Raw genomic sequence first — 22212 nt, 5'->3', positions numbered from 1 at the left:
GAGGTACTTTCTCATGTCTGATCTCATGAGTCTTGCAATAGTGCTCGAATGGACCTCTGTACTCTCCACCATTATCACTTCTCAAGCATTTCAACTTTCTACCAGTTTCACGTTCAACAGAGGCGTGAAACTCCTTGAAGATTCGTAGAACTTCGTCTTTTCTTTTCAATGGATAGACCCACAATCTTCTAGAGTGGTCATCAATGAAGGTAACAAAATATTGAGCACCACCAAGGGACCTTTCGGATGTTGAACAGACATCTGAATACACAAGATCCAAAATATGCTCTCTTCTACTTCTATTATCAGATTTATGGAAAGATACTCTGTGCTGCTTACCTGATAGGCAGTCTTCACATAATTCAAGTGGTTGGCCTTTTATACTCTGGAGATGATCTTTCGCAAGGATCTCTAATCCTTTCTCGCTCATGTGGCCTAGTCTTTTGTGCCATAACTCCTTACTTTCTTCTTGAGCAACATTTGTCTCTCCTTTGCATATCTTTCCTTGCATGACGTACAAGGAGCCTTCCTTTTTGCCTCGAGCAACAATCATGCTTCCTCGGCTAAGTTTCCATTTTCCATCTCCAAACTGGTTGTTCATTCCAGCATCATCTAGCTTACCAACTGAGATAAGGTTTAGACGCATTTCTGGTACATGTCTTACCTCTTTCAGCACAAGTTTGTTTCCATTTTCTGTTGTCAAAGTCACTTCTCCTATGCCCACAATTTTGCTTGTGACATGATTACCCATCTTCACTGTTCCAAAATCTCCTTTTTGATAGGATGAGAAGAATCCCTCATGAGGAGTAACATGGAAAGATGCTCCGGTATCTACTATCGAAGTACAATCATCGAAAGCAATATTTAGATAGTTTACCTCAGTGATAAGGAACACATTCTCATCATTTGATACAACCGCTGTTGTGGTCTTTTCTTCCAACTTCTTTTTGGGATCTATCACATCAAGGTGTAAAGTTCCATTCTTCTGATCTCTTTTCAGGAATCTACATTCTTGCTTCTTGTGACCATCTTTTCCACAATAGAAGCATGTTAAACCTTTGGAATGAGACTTGAATCTTCCTCGTGACTTTTCACGTTTTCCTTTGTTCCTGTGTTCACTCCTTCCTCTATTCTCAACAACGTTGGCTTCTGAGTGACTACTCATTCCTCTTTCTTTCCTTCTGGACTCTTCATTCAGCAAACTGTCTTTAATGTTATCCAGCTTGAGTTTTCCATCTAGTGTTGAGTTACTGAGAGTGACCACCAATGTGTCCCAACTCTCCGGTAGGGAACTAAGGAGTAGAAGAGCTTGTAACTCGTCATCAATCTTCATATCCGCCTTCATTAATTGATTCACAATACCTTTGAAGGTGTTGAGATGCTCGATCATATTCTGGTCGTCAGTGTACTCCAACTTTACGAGTCGTCTGACAAGGTGAGCTTTATTTCTGGGAGTCTTCTTTTGAATCAAAGATTCAAGCTTTGTCCATAACTCATACGCATCGGTATAAGTCGATACATGCTCAAACAAGCTTTTGTCGATGTATTTCCGAATCATAGCCACTGTTTTACGATTCAGAATCTCCCAATCTTTTTCGGCCTTCCCTTCTGGAATTTCCGGATTTGTGATCGGTTCATACAAATCCTTGTAGTATAGATGGTCTTCCATCATCGGCTTCCAGTAGGAGTAATTATCCGCAGTTAACTTGAACATGTCTCCTTCCATCTTGAATTTCACAGGATTCTGACTTTTTCGAACCGGTAGCTCTGATACCACTGTTGGGAAACAACGGTATTTGTTCCCTCCTCTGTGAACCCCAAAATGGGCACTATGCGGAAGCGTAAAAAAAATAATAGAAAGCGTAGGGAAAACTAACACCGGAAATTTTAACGTGGAAAATCCTCTCGGAAAAAACCACGGGACCTAGTCCAGAAAAATATCTCCACTATGAAAGTAGGATTACAGTGTTTCTCTCACTCTATGAGGATCTCTCAATAAATCTCACCCTCTCGGATGGTATACAAGACTCTCCCTGTATCACACACTCACAAAATAGACTCTCTCTATTTTTCTCTCTCACACGCTTCACTTCTCTCTCTCACTCCTTCTCTCTGTGTTCATTCTTCACTCTGAATTCATTCTCGGTGGTTCTTCATTCTGCTGCTGCCTTAGCTTCTTAATTTAAGAAGTTGTGAAAGTGCAAGAGTCCAAAAATGAAGGTTGTGGCTTGGAGCATTTTACGGAAGATTAGCAATGAGTGAGTGGTGCTTTTGGTTGGTGGCAGACAAAGCTTTCCACCATTTTTGTTTTATTCAACAGAATGTTCATACTCTAGATAATTGCCTGCTTGTCTTGTGGATGGCATTGTCTAGAATATCTTGATGTATAACCAATTTTAAGTGTGATGACATAGGTTGTGTGGCCTCTGAATATAAATAATTCCATTCTATTGGGAGGAGTTATTACTCAAACATATTCAGAAAATATTTGTTGATCTGTGGTTTTGCTGTGTTTTTTCGGAGGAAGTGTCTTAGTTTTTTCAATTGTTACTCATGTTCGTATAAATGAAATCATTTTAGGATTCTGATATTTTTATTTTTATTGCAAAGGTTTCCTTATTTGTTTGACATTTTCAGAATGATGTTGAACTTATTCATGAAATAGAAGCACTTATTGAGAAACAACTTGAAATGATTGAATACAAAGAAAGTGAGGCGCTTTCTCTCATGAAGAAGGTATGTTTTTGCTAGGCGATTTTTTGTTCTAACTATTGAATTATATATTTAATTTGTTTCCTTTTCTGTGTCTAAATAATTTTTGCATTTTCAATTATGAGCTATGTAAAGGTTTGGTTTTTTTGTTCTAAATTTCTATTTGACTTCTTAATTCTGTGATGTATTGTAGGTTTTCAGTGCTAAGAATGTAGCAGAAATGAGAATGATAGATGATGGCTTTGAGGAGAAAGCTAAAGAGCGGAAAAAACAGAAACTGAAAATGCTTGCAGAGAAAGGACCGTTGAAGAAAAATAAAAGGAGAAAAAAAAATAAAGAATTCTCAGAGCAAGGGAAAGAGGTATAAAACACCGAATATCTTCTTTCTCTTCCCGTTATTGACTTGCATAATTGGCCATTTTTCCAATCGACTTGTTTACTTTGATGTATTGTGTAGGTTTTCGGTGCGAAGAATGTCGAGGAAATGAAGATGGGTAGCATTGAGAGGGAAACAAAAACTAGTGCTAAAAGAAAAAGGTTTGTTAATGAAAAAAAGTTAAATCAAAGAAGTAAAGAATTTGCACAGGGGAAGGAAAAAAACAGAAAAAAAGAGAATAGAGGCATCAGCTGATATAGCAAACTCCAAAGAAAAGGGGTAAGAAGTACATTAGCATATTTAAGTAAACGATGATTTCTAATTATGGAAAGAAAAGAGCTTAAAATCAAAAGCCGAAAGAAAAGAGAGGTATCCCGGTGGACGTAGAGAAGCTAAAGGTATTTTGGTAAATGGTTTGTTATTGTATTCGTGTCTTCCTGACTGTTTGTAGAGGTGAGATTAAACACATCTAGCCAATATTCTTCCTTTGATTTTGAGCTCTGATTTTGCCTCTTTATTTATTTAATTTGAGGTGAAAAAAAGGACCAAACAACTGAATTTGAACCTGATGAACATTCCTAGCCGTTGAGAAGTAGGGTGTCATCAATCAATTTTGTAGCCAATTAAATACGTTGCTGATTTAGTTTCAGAAAATTGTACAGGTGGAACAAAATTGTCATATTTTGTGAATTCAATTGTTTTATTAATGTGTTGATCCTTTGTATTTTGCTTTTTTAAGCAAGTTCGTAAGTTCAAGTTTGTGAATGGAAAAACGTGAGATGGTGGACATTTTATCAAAGGTTTTTCTCAGCATTATATCATTTATTGCAGATTTTGGGAGGATGAGGTGAAAACAATGAATAGGATGGCTAATAGTAAAAGTGACTAAAATAATCTATCCATTGAAGTGCGGGAGGCCAAGGGACGAAAGACATTAAATGACTTGTAATGTGTTTTTATGATAATTAATGTTTTAGAAAAATGGTAAATGATGATTATGTTCCAAGGGAAGTTTTTGTATTTGGAATCAAGAAAAATCGTTTATGAATTAATACAGATTTAGTATTTCGAATTTATAATTCAAAATGTATTATTTATTTTGTAAAAGGAGAATAGAGGGGGAGAAAAAATAAAGAGATTCTGGTGGTGAGCTGGAAGAAGAAGAGGCTTGATAGAGAAGGGACACCAGTGGAGGAAGAAGGAAAAGAGAGGTGTGCCTATAGAAGAGGAAAACATTGAAAAACAAAAATAGAATATGATTTCAATTTTGACACAAAATTAGAATTGATTTTGTCTCAAGTTTTGATATATATTAATTTAAAATTTAATAAATAAATGAATATAGTTTTTTTTAATTTAATTATATAATTTTTTTTGACATGTTAGATATGTATTATGTTAAATTTAACTTTTAATTTGTTTATGACATTAAATTAAAAAGATTATATTAATTTATTTTTAAAGTTTGGAAATGTCAGACCTCGTAAATATATATACCCAAAACCCCTTGTGTCAGACCTCAGACACGCAAACCAAAACCCCTTCTGTCAGCTAATTAAAAACGCACCCAAAACCCTCTGCACTGACGCCAGGTGTCAAGAATCGAGGATCTGAAATCAGATAGTGGGATGCAGGTGTCAGCAAAAGAGCGGACGCTCGTTTTACGTGGGAAGAAAAATGATTTTTTGAAACCTTCTTCCCACTCTCTCTGCATGCACCCTTCTTCTTTCAAAAATCTGATCTTTCATTTTCTCCTCCTTCTCACTAGAAATCCTATCTTCTCTCTAAGAAAACTAACCTTTTCTCTTCTCCGATCATCATTCAGAAACCGTAGAAGTGTTCCCGGCGACCTAAGCTTCATCTTGAACCGAACAAGTTTCAAGTTTGAGCTGGTAAGTTTTCTTCCCTTAGTCGTTCGATCTTTTGTTACAAGCGAAACCAAGTTCTGGTTGCATGCAGGGGTGTAGTCTAATTTATTTTTGATTTTTATGTGGTTCGGTTTAGTTGGAAGAGTTAAGTGATCGTTGAGGGTAGAAAGCTGTAGTCGGGCGAACCAAAAACCTACTTTTAGACCGTTCAATCACGTATCCAGGTAAGGGAAGCTTATTTAATTTAATTTGATTTGTTTGCTGTTGAACTGTCTGAACGTTCGTTTATTGGATGAGATGAAATGAAATATGAATGAATTAGGTCATAATGTATGAAATATATGAAACTTATATGATATGTGCTGTATGAGATATGAAGATTGATTATGATAGGAATTTTATAAAGTTCTGAAGTTATGAAGTTATAAGTTAAGAAAAATGAGTTGGAATGTAAAAGATTCTGTATATGAGATTTCACTATGATAAAGTACGTTCGTCACTGAATGGTCATTGACCGTTCGGTTTTCCTGGTAAACCTAGTTGAAAAGGGATTCTTTCATTTGGAGAGAATCCTAGTTTAGGACGAGCGACTTCGTGTGGTAATAGTATGCTTGAGCGTTCGGCCAAGTATAGTGGGGCCTGAATATAATACGATAAACCTAATATATGTATATGTACTTGTATATTATTGTTGTTCGTAAACACCACTTCAATAGTAACATAATATAACTATCAACCCTTTTATTATAAGTTTATTAGTGCTCGGTGTCACACCCAGCGTTCGTAAGGAGTAGTGCTCGGTCTTATACCAAGCGCTTGTACCCAATTCTCGTATAATCAATCTTGATGAAATAACGTTCGTCCAAATTTCAGTAACATATCCTTACCGTGTTCGGTCACTGACCGACATCCGGTTTCTGTATATTATTGATTCTAAACTATGGTTATTTAACGTTCTGATGTGTCCACGTTCATGGAATCCGGCTTAGAGCCTCTGTACTTGAATTATTGTTGGAGTATGGGTCTGAACTTCCGAGGGTCAGTTCATTTAACTGATTCACGATGTAAATGACTTCATTACATGTTATATATATTTTACCCGGGATTATTCTTGAATCTAAAAGTAACTCTCTTGGTCTTATTCTATTCTGGAACTGGAGACATATCCGTCTCGTCTCCAGTGTTCGTCCTCGTTCTGAGTGAGGACTAACGTTCGGTATTTGATGTCTTTTATAAACTTTTGATCAAAGAGGAAATTGAAATGATTGGTAATGAAAGATGAAACTAAGGTGATTGGTAATGAAAGACAAACTTGAGATGATTGATAATGAATGATGAAGAAAATATGAGATGAATGGAATATTGTGGATTTGAACGAGCGTTCCGGGGAGGAACGACTCAGGGTTGAGAATTGAGATTGGTAAAGTATGAATGTGGAAAAGGCTTGGCTGGCGATTCATCTTGATGTTCCGTGAGTACTCGTCCTCACGTAGAGGGGGTACGTCATGTGTGGGAATGGCAGGAGGTCCTAGTCCTTAGGGGTACTTTTTACGGAACAGACTAACCTCGGGTGGCAGCTGATGAGAATTCTAGTTACTACATCACCCGGGTGCACGAACGTCGTAGCTACACAAAATTCATACAGTCAGGATAGTCGGTCTAGTATCAGGGTTTGATTGAATTGTTTATTGGAATGTATTTGAATGTGCTTGCATATGAAAATGTATGTTATTACTTGAATTAAATTACATAAGCTTACCCTGTGTTTTTCCTTGTGTTGTCTCGTCTGTACGTCCGTCCTTGTCTTTGCAATGATCATCCGTGTGGATGTGAGCAGAAGGAGACGCGCTACTGGAAGAGGCGTTGGAAGAGCAATATTTGGAGGAAGAGAACTTAGTCAAAGTCGATGTGAAAACCGAACAATAGGACGTTCGGCTTGTAGTTGGTCATTTTGGTTAGGTGGCCGTTCGTTCACCTTTTTCTTTAAGTTTTGTATGACCGCTCGGAGTTGGCTTTGTAAACCGTTCGGTCAAATACTATTTTTATTGTACAGATTAAGTTGTGGTTCTTGTAAGGCCGTTCGGCCACAATAGTATACTCTTTTAATGTTAAAACTGACCTGTGTTATTATTAATCGTAATTATTCTATTATATGGTTTTATTACTGTATTTTTGGGATGTTACATTATGTCAGGAGTGGCTGCAGCGGAATGGTTAGCGTGGAATAGCAAACCAAGAGGGTTTTTAATACTAACGTGTGCCTTTTAATTTCTACTCAATTAAACTTACTTAGCAATTAACAAAGACAAATAAAGCAAGAGTAAGGTTGAGAGAAATTTGCACAGATGATTTTATCCTGGTTCGGATCTTACCAATCCTACGTCCAGTCGTTTATCTCAAACAAGATAAACCTTTTCACTAACACAAAACAATTACAAACTACAATCACAAAGATACAATTTGTAAGAGTTTAGAAAACACCTCTCTTGATACCACAAGAGATGAAACTACACCTCCTTTGAGTCTTCACAAAGGATGAACACCTCCTCCGAATACTTCACGAAGGATGAACACCTCCTCCGAATACTTCACGAAGGATGATTTTCTTCCGAACACCTCCTTAGACACACCAAGGATGAACCGGCTATTTCCTCTGTCACCGTAGCAGCACTTCACCAGCTCCACAGACAAGAGTTTCACAAGCCGAACAAGAACACACAAGTCTCAAGAATTTCTGAGTATTTTGAGCACAAGGGAAGAGTTTCTGTGTCTCTGGTTGTGAGGAAATGAGAGTCTATTTATAGACTCATCCAAAGACTCTTCCATTTTTCGTTTTCAGCCTTTCACACTGTGTTAATCGATTAGCTACAATGGTTAATCGATTAACAACCCAACGGATAGTTCAACGGCTCTAAAAACGGCTAGTTTTTCAAACGTTCACTATGTTAATCGATTAACACCCTCTGTTAATCGATTAGCGTTAATCGATTAACACCCTCGGTTAATCGATTAGCTACAGTCTTTTGCTACAATACATTGCTACAGTACATTGCTACAGTAATGTGCTACAGTAATTTTACAAAACACTTTTCTTTTCCTTATCTAAGTCCTATACATATTTCTAAGAGTATTACAAAAGCTTTCCATCACAATACAAATCTTCAAATCATTTTGATTCTTGATTGGTCTTGACTTGATTTGGACATCATCAAAACTTCATCTTCATCATTTTGCTAACACATTAGTGGTATCAGAGCAGTTTTGTTCTCTTAAGGACACTGTAGGTTATGAGTGCACTATGTTTTTGCTGTGTGCTTAATGTGTGTTTGATGAGTTATTTTAAACTCTTTGAACACGACTAACGATCGTTTTCTCTGCTTCTTAGAGAACTAATGGCACCAAGACGTCCTCCACCACAACTCACCGAACGTGATGTGTCCGACAACACCAGGTTGTTGGAATCAGTGATCGAAAGGCTACAGCAGCAGAACGCTGTCTTGATGCAGCAGAACGCGACTGCTTTACAAAGTCTGGAGGCCGCACGCGCCAAATCTGAAACAACGCAACGTTAGTTGATGGAGATTATTGCCACGACAAGGAACACGGCCGGAGCGTCAACGTCCAATGCAACTCATCCGACCGAGTGGATCTTGGAGAGTTTTCTTCAGCACCACCCAGCCAAGTTCAATGGGAAAGGTTTACCGGATGAGGCTGACCAGTGGTTGAGGGACATGGAGAGAATTTATGATGCCAAGAGGTGCCCGGACGATAATCGCTTGGCATTCACGGAGTATCTGCTAACCGGAGAAGCAAGCCAATGGTGGACTAGCATGAAGGCTATTTTGGTGGACGCTCACAGTCCCATCTTTTGGGAATTTTTCAAAAGTAAATTCTATGAAGAATATTTCCCAGACAACGTTCGTTTTGCCAAGGAAGTGGAGTTCCTTCAATTGGTACAAGGTGGGAAGTCTGTATTGGAGTATACCAACACGTTCAAGCACTTAGTGAGGTTCAATACTATGGCTACCAGTGAAGAGTGGCAGTGTCGGAAATTCGAGAATGGGTTAAGGAGTGATCTGAAAGTGCTGATATCCAGCCTTTGTATTAAATCGTTTCCTACAATGGTTGAGAGGGCCAAAGTATTGGAAAAGAATGTGGCTGAAGTGGAGCAGCATAAGAAGCAGCAACAAGCAATTAGGGGACCGATTCTATCCAGAACAAATCTGAATCGAAGTAGGACGCCGTACGCTCGTCCAGCACAGCCATCGAATTCAAGTGGGTCTCAGGCTATGGTGGTTGCCAGACAGTCTAGACAGCATGGGCAGTCAGATGTTTTCAATGTGGAGGACCCCATTTCAAGTCATCCTGTCCCCAGTTGGTTGGAGGGAAGTATTGCAATCGTTGTAGAAGAAGTGGTCACTGGGAGAGCGAGTGCAATATGGGAGGATGAGCGGTAATGAGGCCGCCAAATACTGGAAGAGCGCAACAGGGTCGGGGTGGACGAGCGCAGGCGGTCGGGCGAGTCTACGCGATATCGGGCGCTGAAGCTGCCAGTTCAGGTACACTCATCATCAGCACTTGCTTATTGTTTGGAAAGCCTTGCTGTGTACTGTATGATTCGGGGGCGACCCACTCCTTCATCTCGAAGGTGTGCATTGAAAAACTGGGTTTGACAAAGAGTGAGATGCAGTTCGACTTGGTGGTGTCAACCCTAGCGGCTGGTGAGGTTAGGACGTCTACCGTTTGTATTAGATGTCCTATAGAGGTCGAGGGGCATAGGTATAAGGTCAACCTAATCTTTTTACCTCTAAAGGAATTAGAAGTGATTTTAGGAATGGATTGGTTGGCTACCAATCGCATTCTTATCGATTGTGGTGAAAAGAAGTTAGTTTTTCCGAGCGAAGATGAATAAGAGTTCTCAGTGACGCTCGGTCAACTGAAGGAAGATATCATGGAGGGCGCCAGTTGCTTTTTGATTATGACGCACGCGGATGAAGAGATTGAAGGTTCAAGCTGTGAATGATCGGCCGGTAATAAGTTGAGTGGAGGAGGATCGATAGTAGATGATTTTCCAGACGTATTTCCAGACGAAGTACCTGGACTACCTCCTCCTCGCGAGGTAGAATTCACGATAGATTTGGTGTCGACGGCAGGACCTATTTCGGTGGCACCTTACCGAATGTCACCAGCTGAGTTGGTCGAACTTAAGGAGCAGATTGAAGATCTGATGGATAAGAAGTTTATCAGGCTGAGTGCATCACCCTAGGGAGCGCCTGTACTCTTGGTGAAGAAGAAAGATGGCAGCTCTCGGCTATGCATTGATTATAAGCAGTTGAATAAGCTGACCATCAAGAATAAGTACCCCTTGCCGAGGATTGACAACCTACTGGACCAACTACATGGTGCGAGCGTATTCTCGAAGATTGACTTACGATCGGGATACCATCAAATTCGGGTTAAGGAAGGGGATATCCAGAAGACTGCTTTCCGATCTCGCTACGGACACTACGAATATGTAGTGATGTCGTTCGGTGTTACTAATGCACCAGCGATCTTCATGGACTACATGAATCGCATTTTTCGACCGTACCTGGACAAGTTCGTAGTCGTTTTCATTGACGACATCTTCATCTACTCCAAGAGTTGTGACGAGCATGAGGAACACTTGAGGATCGTACTTGGCGTCCTGAGGGAAAAGGAGTTATACGCCAAGCTATCCAAGTGTGAATTTTGGATGAAGAAAGTACAATTCTTGGAGCACGTTGTATCTGCTGGAGGGATCTCAGTGGATTCGGTTAAAGTACGAGCGGTACTAGATTGGGAGAGTCCACGTTCGGTCACTGAAGTCCGAAGTTTCGTGGGACTAATGGGCTACTATAGGCGTTTTATTGAGGGATTTTCTAAGATAGTAGCTCTGCTAACTCAGCTGACCAGAAAAGATCAACCGTTCGCTTGGACCAATCGGTGCGAAGAGAGTTTCCAAGAACTGAAGAAAAAGTTGACGAGCGCTCCTGTCCTAGTTATCCCTGACACGGCCAAACCGTTCGAGGTAAACTACGATGCTTCTCACCAAGGTTTGGGCTGTGTACTTATGCAAGAGAAGAGAGCGGTCGCGTACGCTTCTCGTCAATTGAAGATCCACGAGAAGAACTATCCGACGCACGACCTAGAATTAGCAGTGGTCATCTTCGCCCTGAAGATTTGGAGACACCATCTGTATGGATCTACGTTCCACATCTTTAGTGATCATAAGTGTCTCAAGTACCTCTTTGATCAGAAAGAATTGAACATGAGGCAGAGGTGTTGGCTGGAGTTCTTAAAAGATTATGATTTTGAACTGCTCTATCATCCGGCAAAGGCTAACATGGTGGCGGATGCCTTAAGTAGAAAAGCAGTTCATGTCTCGGTTATGATGGTAAAAGAACTCAGTTTGGTGGAGAGCTATAGAGATCTAAGGTTACAGTTCGACTTTGAACCGAACAGTATCAGATGTTGTAACCTTAGAATATCCAGTAATGTATTCGACCGAATCAGAGAGAAGCAAGCAGAGGATGAAGATCTGGCGAAGATCTTGAGTGCGCTCGGTACGGATCAGGCCAAGGAATTCAACACTGGAACGGACGGTCTCTTACGCTACATGGACAGGACGTGCATTCCTAATGACGGAGAGCTGAAGAGGATTATCCTAGAAGAAGGACACCAAAGTCGTCTTAGCATGCACCATGGCATGACTAAGATATACCAAGATCTCAGGAAATCCTTCTGGTGGCAAGGAATGAAGAATGATGTCGCTCGTTTCGTGGCGTCATGCTTAACTTGTCAGCGAGCGAAGGCTGAACACCAAAGGTCGGGCGGTTTACTGCAACAGCTTGAGATTCCCGAATGGAAATGGGACAACATTTCCATGGATTTTGTGACTCACTTGCCCCGCACAGTCAAGAATCACGACTCCATCTGGGTTATAATGGATCGATTAACAAAGAGCGCCCACTTCCTAGCGGTCAATTTGAAGATGTCCATGACGAAGCTTGCTCAACTCTACATCAACGAGATCGTTCGTTTACATGGAGTCCCATCTAGCATCATTTCGGACCGAGACACAAGATTTACATCTCGGTTCTGGCAGTCCTTGCAGAGCGAGCTGGGTAGCAAAATTCAAATGAGTTCGGCGTATCACCCACAGACGAACGACCAATCCGAGAGAACCATCCAGACGCTTGAAGACTTACTGAGGACGTGCGTCCTAGATCACATGGGCATCTGGGATGAAGTCTTGCCTTTAGTGGAGTTCACCTACAACAATAGATTCCAGTCCAGCATTGGAATGGCTCCCTTTGAAGCCCTCTACAGAAGGAAGTGCCGCACGCCGTTGTGTTGGTTTCAAGAAGGAGAGAAAGTGCTGACCGGACCTGAGCTTATTCAACAGACGACCGAGAAGGTGAAATTGATACAAGAAAGGTTGAAGACGTCTCGGAGCAGACATAAATCTTACGCAGATAAGAGAAGAAGGCCGTTGGAGTTCGCTGCAGGAGATCACGTTTTCCTTAGGCTAAATCCGACCACGGGAGTAGGCAGAGCCATGCGACCCAAGAAGTTATCCCCAAAATTCGTCGGACCTTATCAAATATTGAGGAAGATCGGACCAGTGACGTACGAGTTATCCTTACCTCCTTAACTGTCCAACCTCCATCCAGTCTTCCACGTTTCCCAACTCCGAAAGTACATAGCCGACCCCTCTCACATACTGGAATTGGAAGACGTTCGTCTTCGTCAAGACCGAACGCTGAAGATGCAGCCAGTTCGCGTTGAAGACAGTGACACCAAGTACTACAAAAGGAAAGCTATCAGAATGGTGAAAGTGGTGTGGGACGAAAAGACGGGCAACTCTACATGGGAAGTGGAGGATGCCATGAAGGACTTGTACCTCACCTATTTCCGAGTAAGTTTTAATTTTCGAGGACGAAATTTTTTGTAGTTAGGGGGAATGTCAGACCTCGTAAATATATATACCCAAAACCCCTTGTGTCAGACCTCGGACACGCAAACCAAAACCCCTCCTGTCAACTCATTAAAAACGCACCCAAAACCCTCTGCACTGACGCCAGGTGTCAAGAATCGATGATCTGAAATCAGATAGTGGGATGCAGGTGTCAGCAAAAGAGCGGACGCTCGTTTTACGTGGGAAGAAAAATGATTTTTTGAAACCTTCTTCCCACTCTCTCTGCATGCACCCTTCTTCTTTCAAAAATCTGATCTTTCATTTTCTCCTCCTTCTCACTAGAAATCCTATCTTCTCTCTAAGAAAACTAACCTTTTCTCTTCTCCGATCATCATTCAGAAACCGTAGAAGTGTTCCCGGCGACCTAAGCTTCATCTTGAACCGAACAAGTTTCAAGTTTGAGCTGGTAAGTTTTCTTCCCTTAGTCGTTCGATCTTTTGTTACAAGCGAAACCAAGTTCTGGTTGCATGCAGGGGTGTAGTCTAAGTTATTTTTGATTTTTATGTGGTTCGGTTTAGTTGGAAGAGTTAAGTGATCGTTGAGGGTAGAAAGCTGTAGTCGGGCGAACCAAAAACCTACTTTTAGACCGTTCAATCACGTATCCAGGTAAGGGAAGCTTATTTAATTTAATTTGATTTGTTTGCTGTTGAACTGTCTGAACGTTCGTTTATTGGATGAGATGAAATGAAATATGAATGAATTAGGTCATAATGTATGAAATATATGAAACTTATATGATATGTGCTGTATGAGATATGAAGATTGATTATGATAGGAATTTTATAAAGTTCTGAAGTTATGAAGTTATAAGTTAAGAAAAATGAGTTGGAATGTAAAAGATTCTGTATATGAGATTTCACTATGATAAAGTACGTTCGTCACTGAATGGTCATTGACTGTTCGGTTTTCCTGGTAAACCTAGTTGAAAAGGGATTCTTTCATTTGGAGAGAATCCTAGTTTAGGACGAGCGACTTCGTGTGGTAGTACTATGCTTGAACATTCGGCCAAGTATAGTGGGGCCTGAATATAATACGATAAACCTAATATATGTATATGTACTTGTATATTATTGTTGTTCGTAAACACCACTTAAATAGTAACATAATATAACTATCAACCCTTTTATTATAAGTTTATTAGTGCTCGGTCTCACACCCAGAGTTCGTAAGGAATAGTGCTCGGTCTTATACCAAGCGCTCGTACCCAATTCTCGTATAATCAATCTTGATGAAATAGCGTTCGTCCAAATTTCAGTAACATATCCTTATTGTGTTCGGTCACTGACCGGCATCCGGTTTCTGTATATTATTGATTCTAAACTATGGTTATTTAACGTTCTGATGTGTCCACGTTCATGGAATCCGGCTTAGAGCCTCTGTACTTGAATTATTGTTGGAGTATGGGTCTGAACTTCCGAGGGTCAGTTCATTTAACTGATTCACGATGTAAATGACTTTGTTACATATAGTCAGGACAGTCGGTCTAGTATCAGGGTTTGATTGAATTGTTTATTGGAATGTATTTGAATGTGCTTGCATATGAAAATGTATGTTATTACTTGAATTAAATTACATAAGCTTACCCTGTGTTTTTCCTTGTGTTGTCTCGGCTGTACGTCCGTCCTTGTCTTTACAATGATCATTCGTATGGATGTGAGCAGAAGGAGACGCGCTACTGGAAGAGGCGTTGGAAGAGCAATATTTGGAGGAAGAGAACTTAGTCAAAGTCGATGTGAAAACTGAACAATAGGACGTTCGGCTTGTAGTTGGTCATTTTGGTTAGGTGGCCGTTCGTTCACCTTTTTCTTTAAGTTTTGTATGACCGCTCCGAGTTGGCTTTGTAAACCGTTCGGTCAAATACTGTTTTTATTGTATAGATTAAGTTGTGGTTCTTGTAAGGCCGTTCGGCCACAACAGTATACTCTTTTAATGTTAAAATTGACCTGTGTTTTTATTAATCGTAATTATTCTATTATATGGTTTTATTACTGTATTTTTGGGATGTTACATTAGTGGTATCAGAGTAGTTTTGTTCTCTTAAGGACACTGTAGGTTATGAGTGCACTATGTTTTTACTGTGTTCTTGATGAGTTATTTTAAACTCTTTGAACACGACTAACGATCGTTTTCTCTGCTTCTCAGAGAACTAATGGCACCAAGACCTCCTCCACCACAACCCACCGAACGTGATGTGTCCGACAACACCAGGTTGTTGGAATCAGTGATCGAAAGGCTACAACAGCAGAACGCTGTCTTGATGCAGCAAAACGCGGCTGCTTTACAGAGTCTGGAGGCCGCACGCGCCAAATCTGAAACAACGCAACGTCAGCAACTTTCCAATCTCCAACCGAGGGGGGAGGTACTGATGGACAAATTTGTAAGCACCAAAATATGATGTCACAAACTTGTTTCATAATCGGCAAGTATGACCGAATCGTTCAAGTAATAAACTTGGTAAGACCAAGTATCGTTCTTCCCAAGGGACTCACGGCCTAGTTTAGTTATGTGATTTCTTGATTAGCTAAGACTTAAGGACGAAATATTTAGAGTTTAATATGCAAGACGAAAAGTAAACATGTATGCATGAAATTTGATCAATGGCAAAGACAAAAGATAAACACTTTCAATGGAATATATGAATGAATATGTTGTTGGGGGTCAATTTCATCTCATCCACTCTCATACATTTTAGGAATTCAACATTCAAATCATCATTGTTAATGCCACTCTCTAAATTACCATTCTAGATGGCTTCTCCCTAATCACGAGTTCATACAATTCCTAGCATTCCTAATGATTAGTTCATACGTGCAGGAGCTTAACGACAACCAATATAATATTGGGAGAAATTCCCCGGATCTAGACTTCCCCGTACGTGTCCGTATCGACAAAACCAATAATCATGCATTAGAATGAGTTAAACAATGCAAGCATTAAGCAAAGAGGAAAAACCCTAACTAATGATGAAAGAAAGCATAAATCTTAGATTAAGATGCAAGCATAAATTCCATATATGAGAGCTTCAAGAGATTACATTGATTCCCCAACAAACATACAAGGTTTAGTTCACCATATTCATGGTGAACCTAGATGAACAATGAAAGAATGAAAGAATAAACCCTAAAAAGGTGAAGAGGTAGCCTGAGCATCCAAGATCCTCCTTCAAAGGGGTGGAAGAGAGAGTGTTTGCCTCGTTTCTGCCAAAGATGTCTAACCCTAGGACGTGCAAGTCCTTATATACTATTCTAGAGTTACAAAAGATTACAAAAGCCCAAGCCCAAAAAGTGCCGCTCAGCGGTGACTGCGCGTCCCTTTTCTTCCCCTCAGCGGCCAGTTTGTCCCTCAGCGGACCTCCCGTGACCTCCTGAGTGCCGCTGAGCGGTAAAATGCCGCTGAGCGGTGCCTTCGACTTCTCTTTTTGCACTCTTTGCTTCCTTTTATGATTCCACTTCTCTCCTTCTTTACTTCTTTCACTAAATTCACCTCAAAACCTGCACAAAAACACTCAAATCAAGCATAAACCTGTCCAGCTCTCTTATTTCTGAAAATATAGATAAAAGCATTGATTTCAAGCTAGTTTCTAAGTCTAAAGGTTGCTTTTAATATCAATTTTAAGCATGAAAATAACAGTTTTTCAACTGTTATCAGGTACCTGCAAAGGTACTCCGACGCTCAAGTTAGGCGAATTTTAAACGAACCGTAGTTCTTGATTGAATACTTTTTGGCTGTAAACAATCTATTGATGTAAATATGAGCGTGAATAGGACTTACCTGGCCTTGCGGTCCTGGCTTTGTATTTATAAGTTGTTTTATGGACATTAAGTTGGCATAAGCCCAATAAAATATAAACAGAATAAAAATATAAACAGAATAAAATATAAATGTAACATCCAAAAAATATAGCATTTAACTATATAATAGAATAATTACTTTAATAATAACCTAGATCAGTCTTGCATTAGAGTCAAGCGTACGCTCATGGTCGAACGGCCTTTCATAAGGAGTTACAAATTTAAGCCGTTCAAGATAAGCAACTCTGACCGAACGGTTTACAAAAGAAAAATACCGAACGGTCATACTTAAAAAATAAAGGGGAGGTGATCGAACGACCACCTTACTAACTAGACAAAGGCCCGAACGTTCTACTGTTCGATCTATGCTTCAACTTCTTCCAACTTTTCTTCCTCCAACGCCTCTTCCAGCCGCTCGTCTCCTTCTGCTCACATCCACACGGATGATCATTGCAATGACAAGGACGGACGTACAAAACCAGACACAACAGGAAATGCAGGGTAAGCTTATGTAATTTAATTCATACATACACATACATTTCAAACAATGCAGCATACAAGATAAATTCCAAAACCATGAAACACTTTGCTTATTTCCACCAACTTCCGCAAACAATCACCCTTCCCTCTTCACCATAAATTTTTCTTCTAGCTTTGGCCCAACCTAATTAAGGAGGTTGCCATCAAGTATAGGAGCAGGAAGAACATGTTTGGAAGGTTTAATAGAAACTTGATGGAAGCAAGAAATCTAATATTTAAAAACATATACATATATTTTAATTAATGAAGAGATTTTTTCCCTAATATTTGTTTAGTTTAATTTGTTTTACTTTTATGAGTACATGAGTTTATTATTTAGATAAAAAATGCTTTTAATAATAAGGTTTCATACATCATTTGGTCCATACTTTTGGGGTATTTGTTCAAAGTCCTCATACCTTTTAAAAAAGTTCAGTAAGGTCCCATATTTTGTTAAAAAATGTTCAACATGGTTCTTTTGGCTTACAACGTTAAAAACATAACGGTACAATTGGCACCATGGCCAAAACTAAATGGCCTATGCACTTTGATGAATATGTGACAATGTGAAGTGAATTGACTTGGTGGAAATGTTTAAAGTTTAAGTTATTGGGTAAAATAAAAGGGTTAGGGTTGGTTAGGTTTGTGATGTACTCTTTCGGTTCGTTTGTCGAAGGAAGGTTTATGTTGTACTCTTCCGGTTCGTTCGTTGAAGGAATGTGTTTTTGTTACTGTTATTTTCAATCACTATATTGTAACTGTAAAACTATTTATATTGAAAAGGTTAATCACTATTCATAGTGATTAACGATTGGACGTAGAATCTTTTGATTCAAACCAGGATAAAAATCATTTATGTGATTTTTCTACTCATTACACTCATTATATTTTCTGCTCATCAATTGTTCGATAAAAAGCCTTTGAGAAAATTAAAGGAACCATTTTTTAAGTGACCAAACAAGCTCTTTGCTTTTAAACAATCTGTATCATACTCTATTTTAATATTACATACTTCCTTACTCATTTGTTTATTGAAAATGATACTATCTTTATAATAACTGTAACCCAAAAACGATAACTCTTAAAGAACTCTCTTCAAAACTACTATGATCTTGTCAAAACCCTGAGAACACTTCTCTTTTGCAAAAACCTTGCAATTTTTGTTTCCTCGACAATATTCCTATTCCCTAAAAGACGTATATTCCAAAAGTCACTCCTAGCTGTCTAGACCTACACTAAATGATTCCAATTAGTCATCTACTTTTCTTTGGAGATCTATATAAAAAAATTATCATATTTACAATCCTGTCATCGCGCCACTTTCAACAAATGAAAAATATCGATATAAAAAGCCTTTTTATAAAAATTGTATCAGAGCGGGTCGATCCTGGTATTAGAGCAGGTCGATCCCGCTATGGTTTTTGTCTCGTAATATATGTCCGGCGCCACAGTCCGTCGTTGCCCGACACCGTCCTCCGCTGCCCGTCGCTAGCCACCACCATCCGCCGCCAGCCACCGTTCGCCGTCACCGGCCATTAATGACAGCCACAATTCTCTGGTTTACTGCTCTGAATACCATTTGATAAGTTTTCAAGCACTGGAGGAACCCACCCACCCTTAAAGGCTTGCTTTTAGGCACTATAGAACCAAGCACATATGTACTCCATTTGAACATCCCATAGTACTTTATGTGGGACTTAGATATCCCATAATGCTCAAGTTACTAATACTGCATGGAGGTCAAGGATGGAAATTGATGTTGGAAGAAATTTTTGTTTGGCTAATGAAGCCTGAGAGCTGTCATGTTATAACTGGTATTCATATTAAGGAATGAAAAATGACCCCTATAATTTGTATATATAAATAATTGCTTGCTTTGCTTTCACTTTTGGTGTGTAACTCCCCACACCAACCGATGTTTAGCATGGCTTTGTTGACAATCCAAGCTGTTTTTGTTCTACTAAGCTAAATTTAGGCCTTTATGTGTGCAAAATATAATTTGATTGTTATTAAATTTTGAAAGCGGTTATTATTTCAACTAGGTAAATAATTATTAGGCATTTGTTGCCATCCTCTTTTTCCTCCAACAATAGCTTATATAGACATCTTTAGTTGAATAATGAGGCATACCTGATTCACATGCATTTCATTATTTCATTTATTTGGAACTGTTTAACTGTGACCAAATCTTAGTGCTCAGGTGTTTGCAATGTAAATGAACAATGTTCTGCTATCATGAATTTGACAGGACTCTGAAAATGAGGTCATTGACTCTGTTGGCTATTTTTTGTTTTCTTTATAGAAAGGCTATTTTGTTTCTAAATTCGTATTCAGATATCCCAAGTTAAAAAATGGCAGCAGTTACGTTCATCTTTTATTCCTGTTGAAATATGATATTAGATAATGAAGGAGGTAAATAGGTTCTTGAATTTATATAGTGTATCATAAAACAATGCTCACGCACTTATGCCTTTTATACTTCAAGTTAGATTGCATACTGAAATGCTAACCCTAATCAAAGGGTCAATTAACTTGCTGTAATTGGCTAAAGAAAATCCCTTTGAATAAGGATCCTAAATGATAGAATTTCTGAAAGTTAGGTAGCACAATGATATGTAAAATAATAAAAGTAATCCTACCCTACTATTGTCATTCTCTTGTAAATAGTTTTTAGATGTTCCTAAATGTTTCCAAATTTCAGAGATTGTCATCGTTTAAGTTTAATGCTGGAAGTTCTTGATCAAGAAGCAACAGCTCTTTATTCATTCAAATCACAAACTCAGAGGCTTGAAGCTCTTCATCAATTTAAATCAGGAAAGGTTTTTGTACTGCTAGCAACTGATGTTGTCAGTCGTGGATTGGATATTCCTACAGTTGACCTTGTTATCAACTATGATGTTCCAAGGTTACCTTTTCTTGTGCCAATTTCTTTACCTTCTTAATAGACATTTGAAGCATTTCAATTAGCATATTGCAACTATTCATCTCCAGTTTCCACGGGATTATATTCATCGGGTTGGTCGAACGGCAAGAGCCGGTAGAGGTGGACTGGCTTTGAGCCTTGTCACCCAGGTTAGCACATGTTATATTTAATATTAAAGCTTGTATATTTGTTTGTTATTTGAATTGAAGTTTGCAAGTATTGAATTTGTACCTAATACCTAAGAATTTTTGTTTGTAATAAATTGTTAAATTTGAGAGGCCTGTATCTTATGCAACATCACACTTGAGTGTTGATGTGGCGACTAAACTCATTTAATACTATAGTCGAGAGATACAACTTGTTATTCTGGGTAAAACCTAGGATTAGCACGTCATTCATTTTGAGTGAGCCATGGAAATGGGCATGACACAACCCTCCTCATTTGCCCAAGCTTGAAATCAACAATGTTACCATAGACAGTTATATAATTCAACAATTAAATTGATAAATTTTTGCATCTCTGAAAGTTATTAAAGGTGTCATTTCACTAATTTGACACTTAATGACCATTACCATCTAAATTTAGCTTAAAGGGATATTATGAATCTAACCAACTAAACTATAATACCTGCTATGGTTGACGTGAATTGGTTTCTGAGATTTATAGGGGGACCATAGGTACTCTTAAACTGCATGGATCCTGGGGTAATGCCCTAGGTTCTTCCTTTTTGAATTATGTTAGTATCTAAATCGGTACAATCTGTACCCCAGACATACCGATGTAAGTCTGTACTTTTAAACTTGATTGTGGGTGTTGTGCAAACCTTAGAAAAATGAGTTCATACTCTAGATAATTGCCTGCTTGTCTTGTGGATGGCAGTGTCTAGGATATCTTGATGTATAACCATTTTTAAGTGTGATGACATAGGTTGTGTGGCCTCCGAATATAAATAATTCCATTCTATTGGGAGGAGTTATTACTCAAACATATTCAGAAAATATTTGTTGATCTGTGGTTTTGCTGTGTTTTTTCGGAGGAAGTGTCTTAGTTTTTTCAATTGTTACTCATGTTCGTATAAATGAAATCATTTTAGGATTCTGATATTTTTATTTTTATTGCAAAGGTTTCCTTATTTGTTTGACATTTTCAGAATGATGTTGAACTTATTCATGAAATAGAAGCACTTATTGAGAAACAACTTGAAATGATTGAATACAAAGAAAGTGAGGCGCTTTCTCTCATGAAGAAGGTATGTTTTTGCTAGGCGATTTTTTGTTCTAACTATTGAATTATATATTTAATTTGTTTCCTTTTCTGTGTCTAAATAATTTTTGCATTTTCAATTATGAGCTATGTAAAGGTTTGGTTTTTTTGTTCTAAATTTCTGTTTGACTTCTTAATTCTGTGATGTATTGTAGGTTTTCAGTGCTAAGAATGTAGCAGAAATGAGAATGATAGATGATGGCTTTGAGGAGAAAGCTAAAGAGCGGAAAAAACAGAAACTGAAAATGCTTGCAGAGAAAGGACTGTTGAAGAAAAAATAAAAGGAGAAAAAAAAATAAAGAATTCTCAGAGCAAGGGAAAGAGGTATAAAACACCGAATATCTTCTTTCTCTTCCCGTTATTGACTTGCATAATTGGCCATTTTTCCAATCGACTTGTTCACTTTGATGTATTGTGTAGGTTTTCGGTGCTAAGAATGTCGAGGAAATGAAGATGGATAGCATTGAGAGGGAAACAAAAACTAGTGCTAAAAGAAAAATGTTTGTTAATGAAAAAAAGTTAAATCAAAAAAGTAAAGAATTTGCACACGGGAAGGAAAAAAACAGAAAAAAAGAGAATAGAGGGATCAGCTGATATAGCAAACTCCAAAGAAAAGGGGTAAGAAGTACATTAGTATATTTAAGTAAAGGCTTAATTACCTACTTAGTCCCCATGTTCGGAGGTAATTTGCTGTTTAGTACCCGGTTTTAAAAATGTAGGCATTTGATACCTATGTTTTGAAATTTGTATCAATTGAATC

At 38.7% G+C, this 22212-nt stretch overlaps 1 protein-coding gene across 7 annotated transcripts in view; it reads left to right on the top strand.

The window, feature by feature from the left end:
* The window catches only part of LOC148200256 (DEAD-box ATP-dependent RNA helicase 36-like), a 33130-nt gene extending 11058 nt beyond the window's left edge, over window positions 1–22072 (top strand). For 5 of the 7 annotated variants that reach the window (XM_088112410.1, XM_088112414.1, XM_088112409.1 and 2 more), the window contains 3 exons: window positions 2638–2736; window positions 2906–3073; window positions 3170–3801. In XM_088112410.1, the coding sequence (XP_087968536.1) occupies window positions 2638–2736; window positions 2906–3073; window positions 3170–3343 (441 nt within the window). In that variant the 3' untranslated portion in view covers window positions 3344–3801. Of the gene's footprint in view, window positions 1–2637; window positions 2737–2905; window positions 3074–3169; window positions 3802–21607; window positions 21777–21872 lie in introns of those variants that run through there. The other 2 variants (XM_088112411.1, XM_088112412.1) reach the window with 2 other exon arrangements.
* The last annotated feature ends 140 nt before the right edge of the window (window positions 22073–22212 follow it).

Source organism: Vigna umbellata, chromosome 4 (assembly GCF_029865625.1).
Source record: "Vigna umbellata cultivar VRB3 chromosome 4, Vumbellata_1.0, whole genome shotgun sequence".
NCBI classification, from domain to species: Eukaryota; Viridiplantae; Streptophyta; class Magnoliopsida; order Fabales; family Fabaceae; genus Vigna; species Vigna umbellata.
Note: the sequence above shows the minus strand (reverse complement) of the source record. Positions and strands in the feature narration are given on the sequence as shown.